The sequence below is a fragment of the Halichoeres trimaculatus genome, unplaced genomic scaffold (assembly GCF_033239565.1).
Source record: "Halichoeres trimaculatus isolate MK-OKI-2021-1 unplaced genomic scaffold, fHalTri1.1 fHalTri1_scaffold_5, whole genome shotgun sequence".
Taxonomy (NCBI): domain Eukaryota; kingdom Metazoa; phylum Chordata; class Actinopteri; order Labriformes; family Labridae; genus Halichoeres; species Halichoeres trimaculatus.
The window spans coordinates 21,334,949-21,357,656 of record NW_027437183.1 but is presented as its reverse complement, the minus strand read 5'-3'; the positions used below and the strand labels follow the sequence as shown (position 1 = coordinate 21,357,656).

General features: G+C 42.2%; 1 protein-coding gene across 3 annotated transcripts in view; it reads right to left on the bottom strand.

The window, feature by feature from the left end:
- Positions 1 to 1,142: 1,142 nt before the first annotated feature.
- fgfr1a (fibroblast growth factor receptor 1a) overlaps positions 1,143 to 22,708 on the bottom strand; it is a 38,333-nt gene continuing 16,767 nt past the window's right edge. Inside the window, exons 3-18 of one of the 3 annotated variants that reach the window (XM_074669585.1) lie at positions 21,599 to 21,841; positions 21,327 to 21,416; positions 18,833 to 19,005; positions 14,953 to 15,076; positions 13,833 to 14,023; positions 13,453 to 13,603; positions 9,907 to 10,097; positions 9,415 to 9,560; positions 9,065 to 9,186; positions 8,473 to 8,583; positions 7,732 to 7,922; positions 6,177 to 6,299; positions 5,980 to 6,050; positions 5,722 to 5,859; positions 4,833 to 4,938; positions 1,143 to 2,450 (exon numbers count right to left, since the gene is read on the bottom strand). In XM_074669585.1, coding sequence (XP_074525686.1) covers positions 2,274 to 2,450; positions 4,833 to 4,938; positions 5,722 to 5,859; positions 5,980 to 6,050; positions 6,177 to 6,299; positions 7,732 to 7,922; positions 8,473 to 8,583; positions 9,065 to 9,186; positions 9,415 to 9,560; positions 9,907 to 10,097; positions 13,453 to 13,603; positions 13,833 to 14,023; positions 14,953 to 15,076; positions 18,833 to 19,005; positions 21,327 to 21,416; positions 21,599 to 21,841 — 2,348 coding nt within the window. In that variant the 3' untranslated portion in view covers positions 1,143 to 2,273. Of the gene's footprint in view, positions 2,451 to 4,832; positions 4,939 to 5,721; positions 5,860 to 5,979; positions 6,051 to 6,176; positions 6,300 to 7,731; positions 7,923 to 8,472; positions 8,584 to 9,064; positions 9,187 to 9,414; positions 9,561 to 9,900; positions 10,098 to 12,522; positions 12,668 to 13,452; positions 13,604 to 13,832; positions 14,024 to 14,952; positions 15,077 to 18,832; positions 19,006 to 21,326; positions 21,417 to 21,598; positions 21,842 to 22,708 lie in introns of all 3 variants that reach the window. The other 2 variants (XM_074669583.1, XM_074669584.1) reach the window with 2 other exon arrangements.

Sequence of the window (22,708 nt, the reverse complement as noted above, 5' to 3'; positions counted from 1 at the left end):
GTGGGGAGTAGAAAATTATTATATTGTAACACAAGCCTAGGCCCACCTTAACATCAAGACTCTTATTCACAATACATGCCATGATTCATATGTGATTTGTAACATCATATACAGGACAATGACCTGAAAAACAAGTATAATGGAGACTTAATGTCAGGCTGACAGGTATAGAAAAGACAGAAAATGTGATTAAACAGTAACAGTTGTTGACAACAAACACCCTTCAAATAAAGTAAAGAAACACCGAAGTAGCAGCTTCACTGGACACCAGCAGGTGAACTTTGCTCTCTTAAACTCTTGTTGTGCCATCTGTCAGAAGTGATAACACCCTCCACCTAATAGCAGCCCTGCTCCTGGCTCTGCACCATTAGCAGGTTATAAAGCCAGGCCTCTCCAGTCCTTTCATGCCCTCAAATAAAGCTCTTCATCATCACCTCAGCTGTGGCATAGGTGATACTTTTTTATTGCTGCCTGTTTCCAGGAGGGGATGATATTTCTCCAAAAACAAAATGCTCATTTGTTTGTCTAAATCCTGGAAGTGTGTGAATCTGTAGCCCTGTTTTTTTGAGGGCCATGGCATCCCTGAAGCCTGAATCCGATAAACTGCTGGGATGAAGTCACAAGGATTTCCTCTTTATTAACATATAAACTCTTCATCGCTCTAACACACAGAAGGCTAACAGCACTGACCCAAGCTGTAAGAGCCTGCTTTTAAAAAAGGTCGACAACCAGTCGTGCTGTTCGGCTCATTTTAGGCTCTGTTGCGTGGAGACTGCAATCCAGGTGACACATCAGCCAGTGGCAGGAAGCCAGAGTGGGACACGGGCACCAAGGTTGGTGCGGCTGATGGATGGAAGTGTAGCACCAGCACTTGCCAAGCCATTCCCACGACCATAAATCACATGTTTACTGCCAGCGGTGGCTCTTTGCGCTGGCCAACATTTCTTCTGATGTCAGCAGCACATTATCATATCTAATCAGACCCCAGCAACCTGTGTTTAACAAGGGGTGGAGATTGAAGTAGCCGTCGCTCCATCTCTGTAATCATGATTTACATCATCAGCATGAAAATCTGTGTATTTATAGAGCTGTTTATAGAGTAGAGGTCAAACTCTGAAAGCCTCAGCGGTTTGTTTTTCAATAGCATTTTATTTAATGTAATCCTTTTACGATGACATACGTGTTCTGCAACCCTTCATCAGAAGTTATATGGCAGCAAATGTAACTCCTGTTAAAGCATTTACAGTAGAAGATAAAGTTCGTCACATGGAAGGCATGCACAGTGAAAGTGCATGATGTTGACTGAAGGCAGTTACTCTGGATGTTAGCAAGCATGGCGTACAATCCCGAGTATTTACAGTTGAGACCGTCCTTAAAATAAATGAAAAGAAACAAGACAAACTTTCCACACACACACTTCCTTACTCACACACACTCACAGAAACAGTCAGCCACTCAAACACACACACACACGCACAGTCAACATGTCTTTTCAGAAATCCATTTCTTCTGGTTGTGTCATGAAAAGCACTTACAGTTAAAAAATAGAAAAACCCAATATATATTTTTCCATCCATGATTACGCAGGAAATTCAGGGGAAGCGAAAAAAACAAACAAACTGGCCATTTCATCCTCAGCGGTTTTTAAGATACTCTTGTGTAACAACTGCCCCTAAAGACTATATTAAAAATAGATCAAACAAAAGCATCCTTGTACAAAAGAAAATAAATCAATTATGGTAATAAAAATAAGAGTACAATGTAAATATATATTCATATTTATAATTTTCTAACTGTATTTACAAGAGGAGAGTGGAGAATGGAGCACGGTGCTGCGTGTCCACTGGTTATACTTTCTCTGGATTTGGTCTGAAAAGCAGAACATTGTCCGTCACTACTGGTGGAATAACCGCAGAGGGGAGAAAACGACGAAACGGACATAAACCTGACACAATCACAGTCAGTCCTTTTAGATTCTCCTGACTCGAGGAATGCCCAAAGTGGAGAGAGGAGAGGGAGGGGCAAACTGCCACTCCCTGTAATGCAAAGTGCCCCATAAAAACATCGCAACCACCAAGAACCGGGAATCTGCTGCTTTTTTTTTTGTTTTCAGTCCGCATGATCCCCCGAGTCCTCCGGTGTGTCCTCTGAGCTCCTTTCTCACAGAGCACCAGTATTTTTTAGCTTCATCTCTGGGAATGTGGGGAAGAGTTCGACCCCGTGAGGCAGGGAGCAGAGGAAGTGTCAATGTTTGTCTGCATGAAAATGAGGTATCAGCGTTTCTTAATGGCTGCCCCGTTAGAGTGAGGAGGGAACTTTGGCAGGCACGGCTCCTCAGCGCCTGCGTCGTGGGAGAAGACAGAGTCCTCGCCAGAGGAGCAGGTGGAGCTGCGGGTGTCCGGGTAGCTGGGGGAGTATTGGTCCAGAGGCACAGAAAGCTCCAAATACTCCTGTGGGTGAGAATTGGAGGGAAGAAACTTAAGTGCTTTGTGTCTAACTCAGTGCTTTGACATGCAGCTGCAGAAATCGGACTATGAGCTTAATCAGCATGAGATTGGACAGTTGAAATGCATGTAAACAGCGTAGTCAGACTGAGAATAGACTCAGCATAGCTCCATTAACACACATAGAAATTGAAATTTCTATTAGACTATGGTTGGATTCAGCGGGACTCTGAATGTCTTGGGACGCCACAGTGTTTAGCTGGAGGAGGAAATAGATGACCATGAAAAATAGAGAGACTGTGCTTGTGCAGTCTGTAGCTCCAACACACTAACACTGTGGCACATAAATAAAATGTTATGAGCTACAGCTGCATACATCTTGGCCATCGTTAAAGTGTTGCTTCCTCTTCAGGTGAACAGAAATAAGTTTGATACACACGCAGCTTCACTTATCAAAAAAGGACACAGCGCTACCTATCGAAGCGAAGCAGGGTGAGCTCAGCCAGAAGTCTGATTTTCTTTTTTTGCATATATACACCATACTGTATATAGAGTGGACAGCGTAGCTCCGCCATTTATCACTGAACAGTTTTGAAGCCAAAATACCGCTGTCCCAGGCGCAGCCATTGGTAGCAATTGAAGCGCGAGAGCCTGCGCAGTAGTGACTGAGAGGGATTCTGGGAGAATCTGAGTGGAGCTGGGTGACAAAAATAATAATAATTTTTTTTCTTTCGAGAGTCTAATCACTTCTTGACTCTACCTCCCGACATATTTTACTATCCCCCGAAAAAATGCACAAGAACAGCAGCTGTCAATCATCGTTAAACATGACGTAAAGCCTTGTTTTTAACCTCATATAACTAATGAGAACAAAACTTTTCAGAAAAAAGAGGACTTGAATACAAGACAGCCAAATGATATCTTCAAATCACCACAACAATCGGACGTGAGAAACATTTCTACGAGGAGTATTAATTTTTCAAAGTTTGACCACAGCCCATCTGGAATGGCTGGAAAGCCAGATTTTTTAACCTATACTGCAGCCAGCCACCAGGGGGAGCAGTTTTTGTTGAGACCTTACTTCCAGCCTAACAAGCGGACGTCCATTTTTTTTACAGTCTATGGTATACATAGAAAAGACTAGTTCCTTCGCTGTGGCTTTAAGATCGAGCTATGACCTTGGTTGGACCGCTACGTGCATGTAAACGTACTGACTGAAAGATGCATCTGATGTTAAAAAAATAACACTAATGTAGAAGTGCAAAAAACTGTAGTTCCACTGATGTCCACTGGAGATTTGTTTCGAACGCAAATTCACCCCCATTAGGTCCAATGTTAAAGTGTCCGATTTTACTTTAAGCAGGAAAAATGTGAACAGCAGAAAAACCAATATTATCTTAGCATAAAAACTTGAGGGAGTAACATTTTTCCACACCTATTCAAATGATATTAAGCCTTAAAGTTTTGGACATGGTCACTTTGAGTGTCAGGTGGATTCTGCAGGCTGCAGTGCTGTGTCACCAAACCTCCAGTCCAGTGTGAGTCACTAGAGAAGAATCTGAGTTCCCAGTGAGTGAGTCACCTTTAAAGGCATTTCAGCAGGAGCTGTGACTGAACAAGAGGGCATGTGATCGTGAACACACACACTAGGCCTCATTCAAATATTATCTTTAAAAAATTCACTAAACCTTCAACTTGACTGTAGTTGAAGAAATTTTCATTTAAAAGATTTTTATTTAAAAACTGTACAAACATAACGTGCGTGTGTGGTTTACTGGCTGCTCAAGGAGTCAGTGAGGGAAATTCAAGTGTTGATGAACTTATTGTTGATGAATATTTTCTTGTGTTGATATAATGACGGTTTTGCATTTGGTAGCAGTTAGCTGTGCTCGACACAGCTAGCCTGCAGTGTTTAGCATACATATGGTATTTTGTTTTGTCAGTCATTGCATAGGAGTCAGGATTAATGCTGACTTCCTCTTGAGAGATTACACTGAATTGAAGTGACCAGATGACCATTTATGTAAAGTAAGCCTCAGCTATCAGTCAATCTGTTTCATTTCATAAACTCTCAGCTTCTGCAGTCTATTAAATTAACAACTCCAGCTAGCTACAGCCTCCTTACTCTGTGAGGAACACAAGGATAAATGAGCTTAAATCAGCAATCAAATTAGCTGCAGACGTTACTGTTTAGCTCTGATCACTTCCTTTGACACTCACTCCTCTAACACTCCAACCCCTGCTTCAAATACAGTCACTCCTGGCCCAAGTCGGTGCATGATATAGATGCTTCATGAACTACCAAGCCATCCATCCTGTAATTATTTAGTCCAACCTCTTCACAGATACGTTCCTGCTTCCTCCCTGAGTGATGGGGAGAGGACTCACCTGGTTAGATGTCATGGCCAGGGAGCGATCCAAGTCCTCCACCAGCTGTTTGAATGTTGGTCTGTGAGAGGGGACAGCATGCCAGCAGTCTCTCATCATCATGTACCTGCAGGGAGCAAGATTCACAACAGAGCAGTCAAGAAGATGATTCCTGTAAACGCCTGTGAATAAAATCATTTATTAGAAATGACTGAAGTCTTGTGATTCATCCGAGGCTGAAAAATGACATTTACAGAGGACATCTGAGCATGCGGCGCCATTTAGAGCTCATGTAACCTTTGAGCTTTTGAGTGGCTGTCACACAAACAAAGGTGGGGATTATTATGACGTTGCTAAGCGCTGATGTTTCTAATATACAACAGCAGCAGCAGTAACGTAAATATTGATGCCAACTGTTTCAGCCAAGCATGACACACAGTAGAGACTGAGGATCAATGAAGTGCTTCAAACATCATCCTTCACATCAAACTTTTACTGACTTTTACTTTAGAGAAGCTTTCTTCTAATATTTTCCCCTGTAAATCAAAGTTCAAACAGTTTCAGCCTCAACACACACTTTGTCAACGACCCTCATTGAAGATGAAGCAACATCTGGTTCTGATCGCGACCAGAAACTCCTCTAAACAGAAACCACAGACGTTACTTTATTCAGTTAATAAGTCTTTGTGTCACAGTGGGACAAACACGTTGAGTCACTTTGGATTTAATTTGCAGCACTATGAGAATCACATGCTGGAAAATCATCTTTAGAAAGTCATCCCCCTTTTTGACTTCCTCTACACTTTGATCAGAGCAAACGATCGATCTGTCACACAACCTCCAGATAGTTTCATCATGAAGTGACTAAAAGAGAAAATGCTGAGATTTTAAGAGCGAATTGTTTCCTCACAGTTCATGAGTGCATGTTGAGGGCTTGTCCATGCGGTGTCCTTCCTTCAGCAGCTTAAAGAGCTCCTCCACGGGCACGCCGGGATACGGAGAGCCTCCCAGGGTGAAGATCTCCCAGAGCAGCACCCCAAATGACCAGCTGCAGAGAGAGAGAGAGACAGAGACAGACAGAAAGAAGCGTCAAGCTGGTGAATGTCTGACTGTTCTCTTCACTTTACAACCAAACATAATCATAGCGGTAATGATGTGTGATACTCACACATCGCTTTGGTGTGTGTATATCCGGTCAAACAGAGCTTCAGGAGCCATCCACTTGACTGGTAAACGACCCTGTGGAGGAGATATGAATGAGTACTGACGATAAGAAAATACAAAACATCTACTAGTTTATATTTTATGCACTAACAGTTTTCATCAACAGGATGTGGAAATGTAGTGACTGACAAAAATACTCACATTGGTGGTCTTCTTATAGTAATCAATGTGGTGGATATCTCTCGCCAGGCCAAAGTCAGCAATCTTCATCACATTATCCTCTGTTACTAGAACATTACGAGCAGCTAGATCTCTGTGGATGCACTGCAGGAGTAAATCAAAGTTATTAATATTAGGGGTATAATCCAATTTCGTGGCACAAAATTTCGCAAAATACAAAAAAATGAAAACAGTGACATTTCTAAGATGCCCTAAATAAAATAATTTTTAAAAAATATCAAAGGGACAAAATTTTTAGAGTGTGACTGTGGGTTCTCTGCACAAAATATTACTTTTCTGCTAGCCTGGCGCTGATATGTGGGATATACTGTATATTTATGCTGTAATAACCAACAGCAAGGTTTTGCAGAGTTCAGTTTGGATGATGATGCATCAGTCTGGATCAGCGCATGCCCCCACGCTCTCCTTTGAGTGCATGGGGGCACAGGAGGCTGCTGTCATTAGGAGATCATAACAACCATCTTAGCATGACAAACTACAAATAACGTCAATTTCATTTGATCAAAACTACAGCAAGGCAGCATCTAATTGCCTGTTTAAGTGTGTTTGCCCAGCTTCAACATGATGTCTGTACCAGAGTTAGGGGAAACGCTAACCGTCAACCATCCTCCTTCTCATCAGCTTGCGCTTGCGTGAGCTAAAGCTGATGTTAAGCCCATAGACTGTATAAAACATGGGCATAGTGGGCATCCCGACATCATCATCGTCTGTTTCTGACACTGAAAATAAAGCACATCTGCTATAGCAGCCAAATTGGTAGTGGCAGGGGCCAGTGACAGAAGATGTTTTTTTGAACCAGGCGGTAAATAGGTTAATTTCTGCTTTGAAAACTGCTTTTTTTTGCTTGGTGTGTATTTGACTTTGGGTACTTCCGGAGCCAGCCTCAAGCGGACAGTCTAGAAACAGCAGATTTTAGCACTTCCACATTGTCTCATATTCTTACACCAGAGGTTACCACTTGGTATAGCACCAAAAGTTAAGTGCTGGTATTTTTGGTGGGTGGTGGTTATTCATTTGAAAGTGTTCAGTTTAATTCTGAGGGTCTGAACTTGAGATATGACTTTGATTTCAGACTGATCCACTGGGAGCTGTCAGCTGCTTCATTAACACGCTCAGTTTTGGGAAGAGCGCTTGATTTACTCACTGAGCCTGAATGTGGATCAGTGTCATTTTTCATCAGGATCGGACATTAATTTCAAAGGCAAGCGCTGTGCTATTTATTGTGTTGTGAAACAATACATTTATAGTAAATCCTAATATTACTCCTGATACTAAAAATAATGATTCCAACTCTGTCAGTCAGACATAAGAATCAATTATTTGAGGAAAAAATGTTTTTTTAAAAGCAATTATTTTCTGTGATACTGTAGTATTTGGAATTGTGAGCCCTATCATATTTTGTACTGTGTTGTGAGTTTACCTTTTTGGCACACCCCTAGCAAATATGCATTACACATAATAAAAATTAGTTAGTAACAAAAAAATTAATGAAGAAACTAATTTTGTTTTCTGTTACCTTTTTAGAAGCTAAATACTCCATGCCACGGGCCACTTGGTAAGCACAGGACACCAGGTCTTTGATGGACATGTTTTCCACGGGCACTTGGTCTGGGTTGTAGCAGTACTCCATGCCTGGAGGGCGCCGAGCTCGCAGGTACTCTCGCAAGTTTCCTTTGGATGCGTACTCTACTATCACATACAGAGGACCTGGAGGAAAAAGAAGAAATGCAAAATTTTATCCTAGAAAGAGGCAACACCATAACATGAACACATAGATATCAGTTCAGAAAGAGTCACAGAGATTCTTTGTTCAGTGGAAACGAGCCTACAATCCTTGAAAGTGTGGGCCAGAGAAGAACCTGCATTTGTAACACTTCATATCTGTGCTTAGATGAAATCAGTTGTCCTGTTATCTAAGATTCAGTTTGTAAATAACTTGGAGAGGAAAAAGAGCTTTGTGCTTCAGTGTGGGGGCAGCAGAGCGATGTGCACAGCGGGTCATGAAGGGTTACTTTCTTTAGTTTTTGGTCAGGGGTGATTGGACAGAAATGGCAGCAGCTGTGCTCCATTCAAACAGACAGATCGGAAGCTGGTGTCAGAAACGTTTAATCATGCGCTTCCACACTTCTCTCAAAGCAGAGTTCACTGTTCGTCTGAGGAACAACTGTGCGTAAATGTGTGTGTGTGTGTGAGTGTTTGTGTTGGTCCACAGAGGCCATGGACGGTCGGTAGAAGACCCCAGTATGTCTGGTCTTACCATCCTGTGTGCAGGCTCCTAGCAGATTAATGATGTTCTTGTGCTTCCCGATGATCTTCATCATCTCCATCTCTGAAATAAGGTCTGACAGGTCTTTCTCTGTGGCGTCAGCTGGAGAGGAAAGAGAGAAATCTGGGTAATTAGTGGATGTTCTTTGTTAAAAAGGTCCACAGAGGCCTCACGATAATGACTTTAGTTTCCAACTTTGCAGAGTTTGTCTGGCGTTTGTCTAAGAGAATGCTCTCTGGGGTAAGGCACTTAGAGTACTGGACAATAAATGCTACTTTCCCCCCATCCTCACTCCTCGGTGCACTTTAATGAACACTGTTTTATATGGGATGTCAAGGGTTCTCATAAATTTTTACTCTGCTCTCCCTTTTGCACAGTGGCTGGGGTCCAATGGCAGATGTCTCTTAGTATGTCTTCATTACTGCTGTGGTGTTACAAGTTCTCTGGTCCCCGGAGACCAGACTTGAGGCCTCTGTTAAATCTATTACCAAATCCTAAGCAACTTTCTGCTCCACAAATCCCTGACTTACTTTTGGCGGTCTGAAACACACTCTTAGGATTGAGGAAAACCTCAACAACTTACATTTCAACATTTTGACTGCCACCTTAGTCACACGGTTTGGCTTCTCTTTGTCGAGGCCGAGCGCCTCTCCCATCACCACCTGACCGAAGCAGCCTTCACCCAGAGGCTTCCCCAGAATGAGTCTGAAATAAGAGAAAAAAATGTGAGATACTGATGGTTACTGGAACGGAATCTGTTTCATTTGATCGGTCTGATTGAGTTTTGCATTTTATTTCTTGATCAAGTTTCATAAAACGCTTCACAAACCTGCTGCTCTCTTGGCTTCTTTCTCATCAGACTAAACATTTCTTACTCCTAACTTTTCTTTTCGACTGCTAAAGATTTTGGTCATAGTTGTAACCAGGGCATACCTATCTCTAGGAAGCTCCCAGCGCGGATCTTGAGGAAGTTCATACTCAGAAACCCCTGACAGCATCGGGGATCCGCTGGATGAAAGACGTGAGGGACGAACCAGCATCACTCCAGAGTGGATGGAGGAGCTAGAGTCCACAGAAACCTGCAGGAAGAGACACTGACATTACTCCCCTCATCGTGGAACAGACACCAGCAGAAAGAGCATATTCAGTGAAAGATAAAAACGAGAGATAAAAGATGAAAAGGTTTTTGGTTGTTGTGTTTGGTACCTCAGTCATTCCTAGACTTAATACTTACCTGAGGCCCAAGACCTGGAGGTAAAAGCTAAAGTAAACCTGAAATGTCTTTGAATGCATGCTTAGTTTGCACATTTGAAAGAGTTAAACAGTCCAAAAGCTTTGAAAACACATCAATAATTAATAATAGCATAGAGGGAGAAGAGATGAAGAGGTGTAAATATTCCAAACCCCCTATCTACTTTCTGTTACCTGTCTGCGCAGTGGGATGCTTTTGGCCAGTTTGTGGACAGCCAGCTGGCTGTTAAAGTCGCTCTTCTTTGAGGAGTTTCGGATCTTAACGATGATCACGATGGCGATCATGACAGCGATGAAAAAGAAGCCCACGCAGTAGATGACGACCTCCAGGTAGGTGTGGTTGGCTGGGGGATAGTGTGGGACAGCTACATGAAGGGAGGAAGGGGGGAGGCAGGAGCAGGAGCAGGGAGGGTTGGGGTCAAGTGTCATCAATGAAATCGCAGATGGTAAAACATCTAGTAACACCACACAGACACACACACAGCAAGCTGTACACACACGGCAAACACCTGAACTCACACACACACAAACACACAAACAGCTGCCCTGTCTGAAAACCAGAGCCTTTAGCATAGACACACGTGGTTAGTGTCTCTTTACTTTTTAAAAAAGTTTTCACTCTTCATCTCTACGTATAAGAAAAGTGTCAGAGTCTCTGTAATCACTAATTTAAAACATCAACATCATTTGAATTTGGCTCAAAGGATCTGATTTTCATACAGAGTATCAACACTTCACACAATTTCCAGTTATTAATTAATGTAGGTCTTATTTCATGTTAACTAAAAAAAAGTCTAAAAGAAGCAAACAACAAAGCATTTACTACATATAAAGCAGGTCAACTGTTTGACTCGAGCATAAAATTAACCAGTTTTCACTTCTTTTGTGATGTTATCTTTAACAAAACGTGTGTTGGTGCTGGTAAATAATGTTCTTCAACATTTAACGTGTGTTGTGTTAGAGAAAAGAAAAAAAATCATAAAATAGTCAAATTCAGATCTTGTTTTTTTCCTCCCTTGTAGTGAAAACACCAATGTTTATTCATACCAGTACTAGGGATGTAATGGAAACCGTAGTTATGAAAAACAGTCCGGGGCAAACCTTGGCTTGGGATGTGGCTTTCTGCACAGGAGCTACACTCAAAAAATCTCTAATGAATACAAACAGTTTGATTAATTAAAGATGCAGTTATTTTACGCAACTTTATAAACTTGTAACGAAGAGTCTTCTGTTTTTTTTTAACTGCTTTTTTTGTAATGCTACAAAAAAGTGCATGTAGTACAGCTGCTTTTCTCCTGTTCGATTTTTTACACGATTTTTGTGGTGCCGATTTGATTTAAATCTTTAGTTGCTCCAAATTTTATGATTTTAACTTTGCTTTTTCAACACCAGATTATGTGAAAAAGTTGAACAATGATGATGATGATATCTACAAACAGCATCAGTAGCAACATTTTCTGACTCATTTTTAAGGTATTACATCTCAACTTTTTTCAGCTTATAAACAAATACTCAAATGAAAGATTAAAAAAAAAAAAAAAATGAACAAAAACATTAAGATTCAAAATTTTTAAACAAAAAATTCTGATACTGTAACACATCATTTTTTCTTTGACCCATTGTTTTATAAACATGGCAGCAGCATTACTTGTAAAAACTCTAAAAACACTTTCTCATCGGCTGCCTTCTTGATGTGATTTGGTCATGTAAACCACAGGACACCTGCACTCATCATTTAGAAAAAGTAGAGCCTCTGAACAATCGAATTCTAAATTTATCTGAATCACGTCTGTTGGATATCTTCAGATCTCTTTATGTAAAACTCTGCATCCCAAACCAAGGATGTCGTACTGACCGCGGTGCACCGTTACACCCCTAACCAACACCAGCAGCACAAGTGAGCTGCACTTGTGTGAAGAGGCTGACTGACAAGCTGCTTGATAATTGGACAAATGCCCATTCCAAGCTTCAGGAATGAGACACGTCCACCACAGAGAGCCAATTATCAGAGCCAGCCGCTGTGTTCACAGCAGGAAATGACATCAGGGATACATGTCATTTGCAGCGCTTGTCAGAGAAAATCAGCTTTACACCAAATCAAATACAAACACCGGTTAAAGAGCAGAATGGTGGAGGGAGTTCAAAGTGTAATCAGAGCTGCCAAACAACCTGTACAGAAATGAAAAGACCAATCAGTGCGCTGCTTGTTAAATGTCTCTGGCTGGTTCCCCTTTTTGGGCTGAAGATCAGGTTTTAACTTCAGGGTGCAGAATGTCCAGAAGACTTCACCACCTTGGTCTAACGCAGCGTTAAGCTGATCAACAGGCTCTGACTGCACTGGATTTTGGCTCTTTTTATTTTATTACCCTATTATTTGATACCCTTTTTAGGAAATCATGTGATTCTTGGAGTTTGTGCCTTTAATGATTCTGTTTTGACTGCCTTCATTAATGATTTTATGCTCGTTGTGCAACTTGATTCGGCTTCAAACTGGTATTTTGTAGTCTTGTAAGAAAACCCCCTGGTTGTTTGGCATTTTCTGACTTTATTTTAGAGACATCAGAGCATAAACTCTCTCATCTACAGAGTTTAGATGGAGCAGAGTTATGCTGAGCACACAGACAGACAGAAGAGTTTTAGTACACTGTAACTTGCCCTGGCTTCCTCTCACATTTTTTCAACAGAAACAGAGTCAAACAGACCCTTTTCTGGAAAAACTGAATATGGACAGCCTGGCTGGGGTTAGTAAAGAAAAGAAGGGAAACAGGAGAGAGACAGAACCACTGATACCTTCAAAAACGGTCAACCATGCAGAGTGATGAGAGAACCCGATAGAATTGCCCGCCAAGCAGGTATACTCCCCAGCGTCATCAAAAGACACATTTCTCAGTTGGAGGACTTCCATTTCCTTGTCCGTGGTGTTAAGGCCAGCGGTCTAGAAAATAACAAAGGAAGCAGACCCAACAAGAGGCCCAAGAGGGGAAAGGGAACCATGAGTAAAGGATTTGGAAAAAGAAAAAGGGGATGGAGGAGTGTTCTCCTCCGCCATCCAACACCACCAAGAGCCCCCTGCAGAGGACTCAGTCAGAGAGAGCCCCCCAGTTTCTGTTAGTGGAGGAGCTGGTTAGGTTGAGTCTGCGCTGCTGGACCCCAAACTGGTCCAAACCCATCACCACATCAAATACCTCAGTCTCATCTCCACATGCAAGAGATGGGCAACATGGAAAACTCCACAGCTGAACAGGACACACACACACTCTTTCACACACATTCACACCTCGGCAAAGACGTGAGAGTCTGAGAAACAACGGGAAGTCTGACAAAGGTGAGCAGATGAGGACAGCTGGAAAAAAAAACAAAAGGGGGAGAGAGGGAGCCTGTGAGGCGTGTGAGGAGGACTTTGAAGGGCAAAGGAGCGAAAGTAATAGAAGAGGATGGCAAGAGAGGCCCTTATTAGGAGGGCACAGCGCAGGCATGGAGCAGGAATGAGAGCGGGTCCAACATAAACCTGAGACTAAACACTTTCAACTGTTCTGCTGGGAATTTTCCATAGCGTCATTTACAGTCAGGAGCACTGAGGCAGGAGAGAGGGAGGGAGAAAACGGAGGGAGGGAGGAGAGAAACAGCTGAGGTTGTCTCAAGTTATACAGCCCTAGGTTTTTCCAGGAGGTGCTGGAAGCGTCTCCGCTGTGTCGTCCCTGTGCAGCTGAGTTTGGTTACCTGTGGGCTCATATCTGGTGACAATCAGCCAGGCCGACTGATTGGCCTCTCCTATATAATTGGACACTTTACATATATACTCTCCGCTCTCCTCCTCAGTCACATTGTAGAGGGTCAGCACCTGAGCGTCCGAGCTATTGACCCCAGAATGCTGGAAACAAAAACATGGCATGTGCATCACAGGAAAAAACAGCACAAACAGAATCAAACTGAAGAGGGAGGGTTTTGAAGTGTTTAGGATACATTCAGAGTAACAACAGCTTAATAAATCTGATCATTAATGTTTAAAGAATGCACTTTGGACAATTTATCACAGGCAGTAAAGACTCATTTGTCCTACTCCTGGTGATAAAACCAGACTTCAAGTAGATTCATCCTACCTTAAGAACTCGGACATACGGCAACCCATCAGGACCAACTCTGCTCCCGTTGACCTCAATATGCTTCAGCCACTGGATGTGAGGCTGGGGGTCGCTGAACACCTTGCACTCAAACTCCACATCGCTACCCACCACTACGGTGCGATTCGCCGGCAGCCCGGCCTGCAGGATTGGCCTGTGAGGAGAGCGCTCTGCAATACAGCCAAAACACACATGAAAGTTACGGTAAAAGTTTGGTGAGGGGGGGAGCCCAAGGCGTGTATCAGCAATAAACACGTGTATCAGTCTGAGAGTACACCAAGCTGACTGATTTCCAAACATTAGCCAAATAAAACCGTCAGGTAATTAGCTCTGTTACTGGAAGAGTCCAGCGTGGACGGTAAACAAAGCTGCTGCCTGTATGATTTGATCTGTATGATTTCTCAAGTCACAGACTGTAATTGTGCAGAAGAAGAGTTAAGTGGCTGTTTCACCAGATACATGCTACTTGTGCAACCATTAAAAGCTGGCAACAACAGACGGGTAAGAAAGTCAAGTGTCTGAACTGAAGTCGTAACTGTGAAGGGAAATGTTTTTGTGGCTCTGTTTAAAAGACTGATAACTCTCTGGGGGGAAGTTACAGTCGAGGAATCTGGCAGAAAGTCAACTGTCCAGGATTTTCTGGCCAACAAATCTTAGAAGGATGTTGCAAACAAAAAAACTCTCCTCTCAGAGAAGCTACTTGCTGCTCTTCAGGGCCCAGACCTCGGCTGAGGTTCAGCTGCACCCGGGGGACAACAGTGGTGGAGGAGGTGGAGCTGTGATTTATGGACCTGATGGTAAATAAGCAAGACCGAACAGGTCCTAAAGGAGAAATCGCTACTCTCATCCTGATGAATTCATCCCTCAAAGACAAGACTTCAGTTTTTAAATGCCTTACCATGAGACCCTCCTGGTCCTCCCTCTCAGACTCTGAGCTTTCACAATCCGTATTCACAGTTTGTTGGGCGATCAGCTGCACTGGTTTACAGTTTTTATAAAAATGATACTGAAGCCTCGTGAATTTTAACAGATTACTTAACCTGGATCAAAACTTACAGTAAAGGCTCGTATAAATAACACAATTACAGTCGACACTCACCAACTACATCCAGCTGGTACGTGTGGTTGATGCTGCCGTACTGGTTTTCCACCACACAGGTGTAGTTTCCCTTGTCAGAGGGGACCACAGACTCCATGATGATGGTCCACACATGGTCACGAACCTGAAGGTTTGAGGTACAACAAAACAATAATTACTAAAATAGAAGATGAAAGGCAAGAAAAAGAACCACAGGTTAATAATTTCTTTCAGAGCATGGAAGGAGCTATGGGGAGCTGCAGAGCTAACCTGGCCAGAACACTGAAAAACTGGTCGATGGAGGCGTCTAGCTGAACAACTCAGAGTTGTACTGGCTCCCACTGCCAGTCAATCCCTCGCCGTTTACACGACAACGGTTTTAAGGTGAAACGCACAAGTATTGTTGCTTTTGGCCTCATGTTTACAACACAAACTTTTGAAAACAGCCTCCAGAGAGGAATTTTTCTGAAATTCTGCAGACACCGTTGCCGTGTAAACATTAAGCTGACGTCACGCTCCGCTTTCGCAAAAGCGCATACAACAGTACAATAGTACAGTTTTTAAGACCATTGCAGACTACCCTGTTGCTAGTGTTGCTGAATCTGCTGAATCTGCTGAATCTGCTGACTGTCTTTTAAAAAATTGTGAATCCATTGCTTCACTTCTGCACTTAGTATTCGCCAATAACCCAGATGATCGGCTCAACTCTACTTCGGTGGTAATCTACCAACCGCCGCTTCTGGACAAGACAGTTATAGCGCCAACTACAGGCCTGGCATGCTTACTACAGCGTTTTCAGTCCCTCGGCATTTCCGTCACTGCGTTTTAGCGTTTTCAAATGAAATGTTGTTGTATATATGGGGCCTTAATGTCTGGGTTGTGGTGGGCAACAGAATTTATCAGCTTTGAGAAATGTGTGAGCGTTTCTCCCTGAGTGTACCCTTTTCTTTAAAGGTTTACTCCATATGTACCAAAAGATACAACCTGATAAAGCTTCACTTTCTGTCTTTAGATTACTAACCTACAACCTACAAATTCTATACTCCCGAAAGCTCAGCCACAGCCAGGATGTTATCAGTAAAACAGAAATAAAATAAAATGAGTCAGGGAGGGAGCCACAGAGGCATTAATGGCTGTAGTTCTTCCTCCAACAGTTATATCTTGAAAGAGCCCATTTTTCTCCATCTGTTTTTCTTCCACTATAAATTGTTGTAAATCAAATTCTGCTCAATTTAAAGCCAAGCCTAACAAGGTCAATGATGTGTTGATAATAAGATAACTCACTGCTCCCTCTTCCTGTGACACCACCCTGTGTTTCAAACAGCGGATCTTTGTCCCACCACACAAAGGCCAGAGGAAAAATGTGTACATGTTTTATATAAATCTGCCCCAACCTGTCTTATTAGCACCGACTGATGTCTGGTTCTTTTTTCAGAGACATGTTATAGTTTTTCTTCCATAAATCTGCCAAGACCGGCAGTGTGTGATTAAGCAGCAGACCTCTAAGGCAACGGCAACATCAAACATGCATATACAGAGACTGAGCCATACGGTTTCCCTCATTTAGCTCAAAACGTGATGAAGGAGTCCAGCTGCCTGCTGCCAGATGTGTTGTGCTTGGCTTCATATACATGTGGTCAGCATTACCCCCCCCTCTCCTGTACGTCTCCGTGCAGACTGTATGAACAATAGAAGCTGGGCCATAAAAGCAAAAGTGTGGGAGGGATGAGAGACGTCCACAGCCGCTGATGCAGACCTCTGCACCTTGACTTAAAAACACAGCAGCCAGATGGTGAAGTGTGCTGCCTGGCTGTGCAGGGTGGGTGGGTGGGTGGGGGGCTCAGGTGGGGGGGTGGTGAGGGGAGGCAGGCAGCTGAGAGGAAACTCCTAAATGTGTCCCAGCTGGAGGGAGAGATGGGCTGGGGAAGCACGAGACAAGGCTGGACTGGCCTGCACCTTGATGGGAAGAGCAGATGTGGGGGAAGAGGAGGGGAGTCTCCAAATATGCACAGACGATGCACACCTGTGAGACGACTGCCACTGATTACAGATATCCATCCAAAAGCCTGTGTTACAACACAAAGCGCTTAATATACACCGACTTTTTTTTTTTTTTTTTTTTTTAGAGACACCACATCTCACTTTACTTTTTCAGCCCTGGTTTTTTACTTTGATTACTTCTACTGAAGCTGTATTTGTTATTTTCTGACATCTTGCTTTCATAATCAATCACGCCTAACTGCAGAATCTGAGGCGTCAGTTTTTCTGGGTGGTAAACTGCACATCCCATGTACAGATGATCCAGTTCTCAAAGCGGGTGGCCTGGGTTTATTTACACCTTTTGCCACATGTCTTTTCCCACTTTCTCGCCCAGATATTCCTGTTGCTTTCCTCTAAACAGAAGACATAAAAAGCCCAAAAATGAACCTCAGAAACATCATCTTTTTATGATCATAGAGGTGTAGAAAAGCTGATCAGGAATGATACAAGACTGAGGATAAAGGAGAGCAGAATCTTTAATGTTTCAAACAAGGTTATAATAGTTAACTAAAACGGAACTAAAAATGAAAACTGAAATTTAAAATATATTGCAGTTAACTCAAACAAAAAAAAAACTAGAAAAGAAAACAAAAACAATAAGTAAACTAAAACTGTGTATTGAAGCTCATATTGTATTGTTTTTTTTATAATTTATGTTAACCTCATTTTTATGTAATTTATGTCAACATTATTTTAAATAATTGATGCTTAAATTTTTTATACTAGGTAAATATTATTTTCATGCGTTTAAGGCAGCAGCCAACATTTCGGTATCAGCATTGACCAAGCAGTGAGCACTATGTTGGACTTGAAAATAAATAGTATGACAAAATATTTACTCTGACCTTTTTGAATCCTGCACCTGGTTAATAAGGTATGAAAAAACTAAAACTAAACTGAAACTAAACTAAAACTAAGCCTTGTTGCAAAAATCAAAACTAAATAAAAACTAGAATGCCTGCTCTAAAACTAATTAAAACTAAACTGTAATGGAAATAAAATGTCAAAACTAACTAAAACTAATACAATGACAAATCCAAAACTATTATAACCTTGGTTTCAAAATCCATCTTCTCCTGAAATCTATGATTGTTTTTGCTGTTACAGTTAAAATTTAATCCGTCTCACATGCTGGTTGTTATCACTGTCAACTTTTATTGTCCGTCTTTCATAACTTCCTTCTGCCCACAATAATTTGTTGTTGATTAATTATGTTTGCCTTTTAAATGGGACACGATGTCATTTACAGTAAATGGTGATAATCGAAACTGGGTTATAATAGATCCGGTCTACACCTCTGCTTAGTAAATCCAGAGTGCAATAAACTTGTCTTATCAAATGTTATGACCTCACAGTTTATCAGCAGTTATGGTCACATTTAAAACAACCCGCCTAAAAACAGGAAGAGGTTTACAAAGAGTTATCACACACCACGCATCACACACCAGATATGGGAGGTATCAGAGTCGTGTGTGGATATATCATTTCAGAAAAGATGATGCACCGATACCCAGAATGAGGACAGCCAACGTATCCCTATCTGTGCAGAAGGCTAGGATTGCCCACCTGGAGGTTTTTTGTTTTATATTCTTATGGCACAGCGTTCCTTTTTGGGGCTTTAGGTTTCATCTTGCATTGTTTCCCAGGTCAGACATGAAACTTGTCTCGTCTTCTCACTAGCAGGAAGTGTTTCTCACTCCAGGGGAGGGGGTGGTGAGCTAATGTGGGGATGAGATCACTGGCACATCTCCACTCACAGTGAATGAGTTTGTTGTGATTCAATAAGAAATGCTAAAGAGAGTGTCCTGTCACTGAGAGAAGCAGAGGGGAAAAGGAAGTGCAACATTTTACTATCAGGTACCTTGAAGCCTCCGATGCGATGGTCTCTCTTGAACTCCTTGCCGTTCTTGTACCATTTCAGAGTGGGGGTCGGGTTGCCGTTGGCCTGACATCGAAACTTCACGGTCTTACTGGCTGGAACAGCGTGAAGCTTCTTCTCCATTTTTTCTGGATGAGCCCACTGTGGAGCCATAGCTATAGGAAGAATAGAAGAAGAAAAAGAAGAGCAACAAATTAAGGCTTTGATAGAGATGAATACACAGTGATACTGACAAAATGAACTGCAGGCAGATAGACTTTTAAAGCTCTCAACATTACACTTTGCCATTGTTGTTTTTATGCTATGTAAAACAAGTGGAGTCCAGTTGCTAGAAATGTTTTCACCAAGAGGCAACATCCGGTTTATAAAAATGAAGCCTATGCGGAAGTGCTAATAGTTGCTGTTCATCGAGAATCCGCTTGAGGCTGGCTACAGAAAGACCAGAAGTCACATACACACCCAGCCATAAAAACAGACTTTTGCGGCATTAAAAAGTATATTTACAGCTTCAAAAAAAAACTTGGGACTGAATCACTGATTTCACTATTCGCACACACTGTATGGTGAGTGATTTTTTTTCCAACTCGGCAGTTTAAAAGTTACTGGGATGGTTTGATTGTCTAATCAGAGGCACAGCTCAGGTCACGTGACTAACAGGTGCCCTGTAGCTGTTCGCAAGGAAACTCACAGCCAGCGTCATATCAAATTTGCTTCATTTCACCGTTTCAGGAACAGACGAGTGACGTCTCAAAGGCTATGTACATGTTTATACAGTCTATGGTTTTCACTAGCTCAAACTACAGTTATGATATAAAAAAACTAATAAAACACAAATGCCAATGTCTGGAATAAAAGGTCTTGTGTTGCTTGAGTTCAAATGCTGTCTGAATTTCCTGTTTTGGATTATTTCATTGTTTTGGTTTTTATGGTTTGCTTTGGTAGAAAAGCAAAAGTATTCGAAAGAGTATCTCGTTTCAAAAGGTGCTATACTAAAATGGTACTGTCAATCTACTCTACTCAGGTGATGCATCCTTTAAATAGCACATTTCAAGATAAAGTGCATCCCATTTTGAAGATGCCATCGACAGCTCTGTGACCGACAGGCGACCAGTCCAGGGTGTTCTGCAAGCGTCCATCCTTTCCAGCTTACGAGGGCTCCACTGGGAGCAACTTTTGAGGCCTGACCTGTCCTTTGATTCATGGCACATCAATTCAATGCAACAGCCCACTCTTAAGCAGCCAAGTAATCTGCTTTTCAATATCAGTTTTTTAGTTCAAACTTTATTAATGAACTATCTGTACTAGCCATTTTGGAAAGAAAGGCCTCATGAAACTATCTTAACAAGTTACTGTCAAGCTAAATGAAGACAAGTTAGTAGTTAGCCGGCTAACAACCTGCTGCTTAGAGACAGAGGCAGCAGGTTGTTAGCAGCAGTATGTGATGCAATGGTAAGAGCAGGAATAGCTAACAAATATTACCCAGTTTATTTCAAAGTATGGAAGCAGAGTTCTTCACAGGATGCTACCCCTGAGTTGCAACGCAATAAACACCTTTTCATGAATGATACTATAAAGTATTTGAGAGGGGAGCAGAGCAAGGACACAATTCATTGTACAAAACAGATGAAACAGCAGAGAAGAGGCTGTAGGTACCTGGACTCTCTTGTATTAGACTTAGGAAGAAGATAAAAGACCCCAAAACAGACTTACAACATGCTGAAGAAGAACAAAATTTCTTTTTGGGGATGCTTCAGGAGATGTTGCTTTGTTTCCATTAGCAGTAAAATATGCATGAATTATAAATTAGAGCTCAGGTTCTTCAAAGTCCAGATGCCATCTTTGAACATCTTTTTCCTCTAACAATAAAATGAGTCACTCTCATTTAAATATTTTGTTAAAAAGAAAATTCTGTTTTTATAATCATTTCAAACAGTGTCCCACTTTTTTAACCTTGGGGTGTACTTATCCTAATTAATTTCTAGATGATTGTTATCCATATCCACAGGCTCAGCTGAGGCTTTTTTTCACTTTGGAGAGACATTGAAAGGTGCAGTGTCTCTAAAAAGCAAATTGTTTTGTGTTGTGTGAGGAAAAATAAAGCTATGTGTGTCTGAGTGCAGGCTGAATGTGAGCTGAATGTTTGTGGTCAGTGGGCAGCAGTAGCTGGATGATGAAGCCTGAGTGTCTTAATTGCTCGATAGACAAATTGGAAGACATCTAAGGTTAACCACGGCGAGTCACCGCAGGGACATTCCTCATGTAGGAGCTGTCACTGAGGTAGTGAAAAACCCTCTGATTCAGAGTGAAATCATTCACCCAAACGTGACCCGCACACACACAGCAGACCCATAATTGAATCATAAAGCTCTCAAATCACTGAGCGTGACAATTACTCATAACCCTGTGACACTGGGCGAGCGGGTAATGACCATTTGTTGCAGCAGCATTAGTAACGTGAGGAGATCAGCACACTTACGCAGCAGCTTCTGACTGCCCAACAGTTTGGCTTCCTCCGACGAAGATTCTTCATCTTCATCGTCATCCTCACTGGAAGCCTGGGGATCAACTGGGGGGACAGAGGGTTATTGTGAGGTCAGATACAAACAGATCCACATACTGTTTTCTTGATGTTACATTTATTATTCATATAAAAAAGAACAACACCACCAATAATGTGTGCAGATAATACACAACAAACAAACAAACAAACAAACAAGGAGAAATGCAGAGGAAAACCTGTGCCTGTACCTGTGACGTTGAAGAAAACCGTGTGATTGCCGGATGTGGTGCAGCCGTACAGCCCAGAGTCAGTCAGCTCCACAGCCTCGATCTTCAGCTGGCCGTCGTGAATCTGTGTGTGCTCTCCGTCCACGACTGCCACATGGTCTTTGGTCCAGTTGACTGCATGGAGGGAGGCCTTGGCATCGCAGCTCAGCTCCAAACGACTCCCGGGATAGAGCGTGAACAGCTCCGTCTGCGTTTCCACCGAGACTGCCAAGGAAAACAACAGGACGTGGTTCATTTTGAACAGCTCAGTTATTTATGTAATCATAGGCACAATAAGGACTCTGTTAACTGGGGAAAAATAAAATCTTGGGCTTGACTGACGAGTATGATCCCCATCAGAAAGATAAACAACAATGATTTTATAACACAACGGCAAAACGCCTAAGAATAAATGATAAAAGTAAGTAATGGGGGATTTAAGTGTCAAAGAGAGCCAGGAGACACACAACGAGGCTGTCTCTGTTTTCACTACCATCAGTGTTTCCACCATAAAAACAGGGCCCAGCAGAAAAGTCCTTCCTTGATTTCCTCCCTGCAAACAGCCCATCTTACCTCTCCCACAAATTAAATCAGACCCCAAATTAGTCAGGCCCCATCGTCAGGCAGGCAGGGAGCTTCTTTGGAGAGGAAGGTGAAATTCAATTAGAGGATTGAAGAAAGAGGAGGTGTCACAGAGCCAGACACCTGAGCCCCTCTGTTCTAAATGACTACAGAGTCGACAGGGGGGGAGAAGTAACCCAATTACGCTGACACGTTGTCCATCACAATGGTGTTGTGTGTCTGGTTACAAAGGTAAAGATTGTCGCTGGTCAACTTGTTTGACATTCTTTCTTTAGGATCACACAAACGTGCCAAGAAGGCAAACAAGGTATGCACATCAAGTCAACGGACAGTAATGTATGGTACAGTAAATATTCTGAAGCTGATTTAAACTCTGGGAGGTTAAGAGCATCTGGTACAGTAGACTGCTTTGGTTGTAGCTTTGTATCCTGATTTTAAAACCTAAAGATCCCACATTATGTGCATTTGGATCTTTATGTGAAATTTTGAATTACTCTATATAGAAAACTT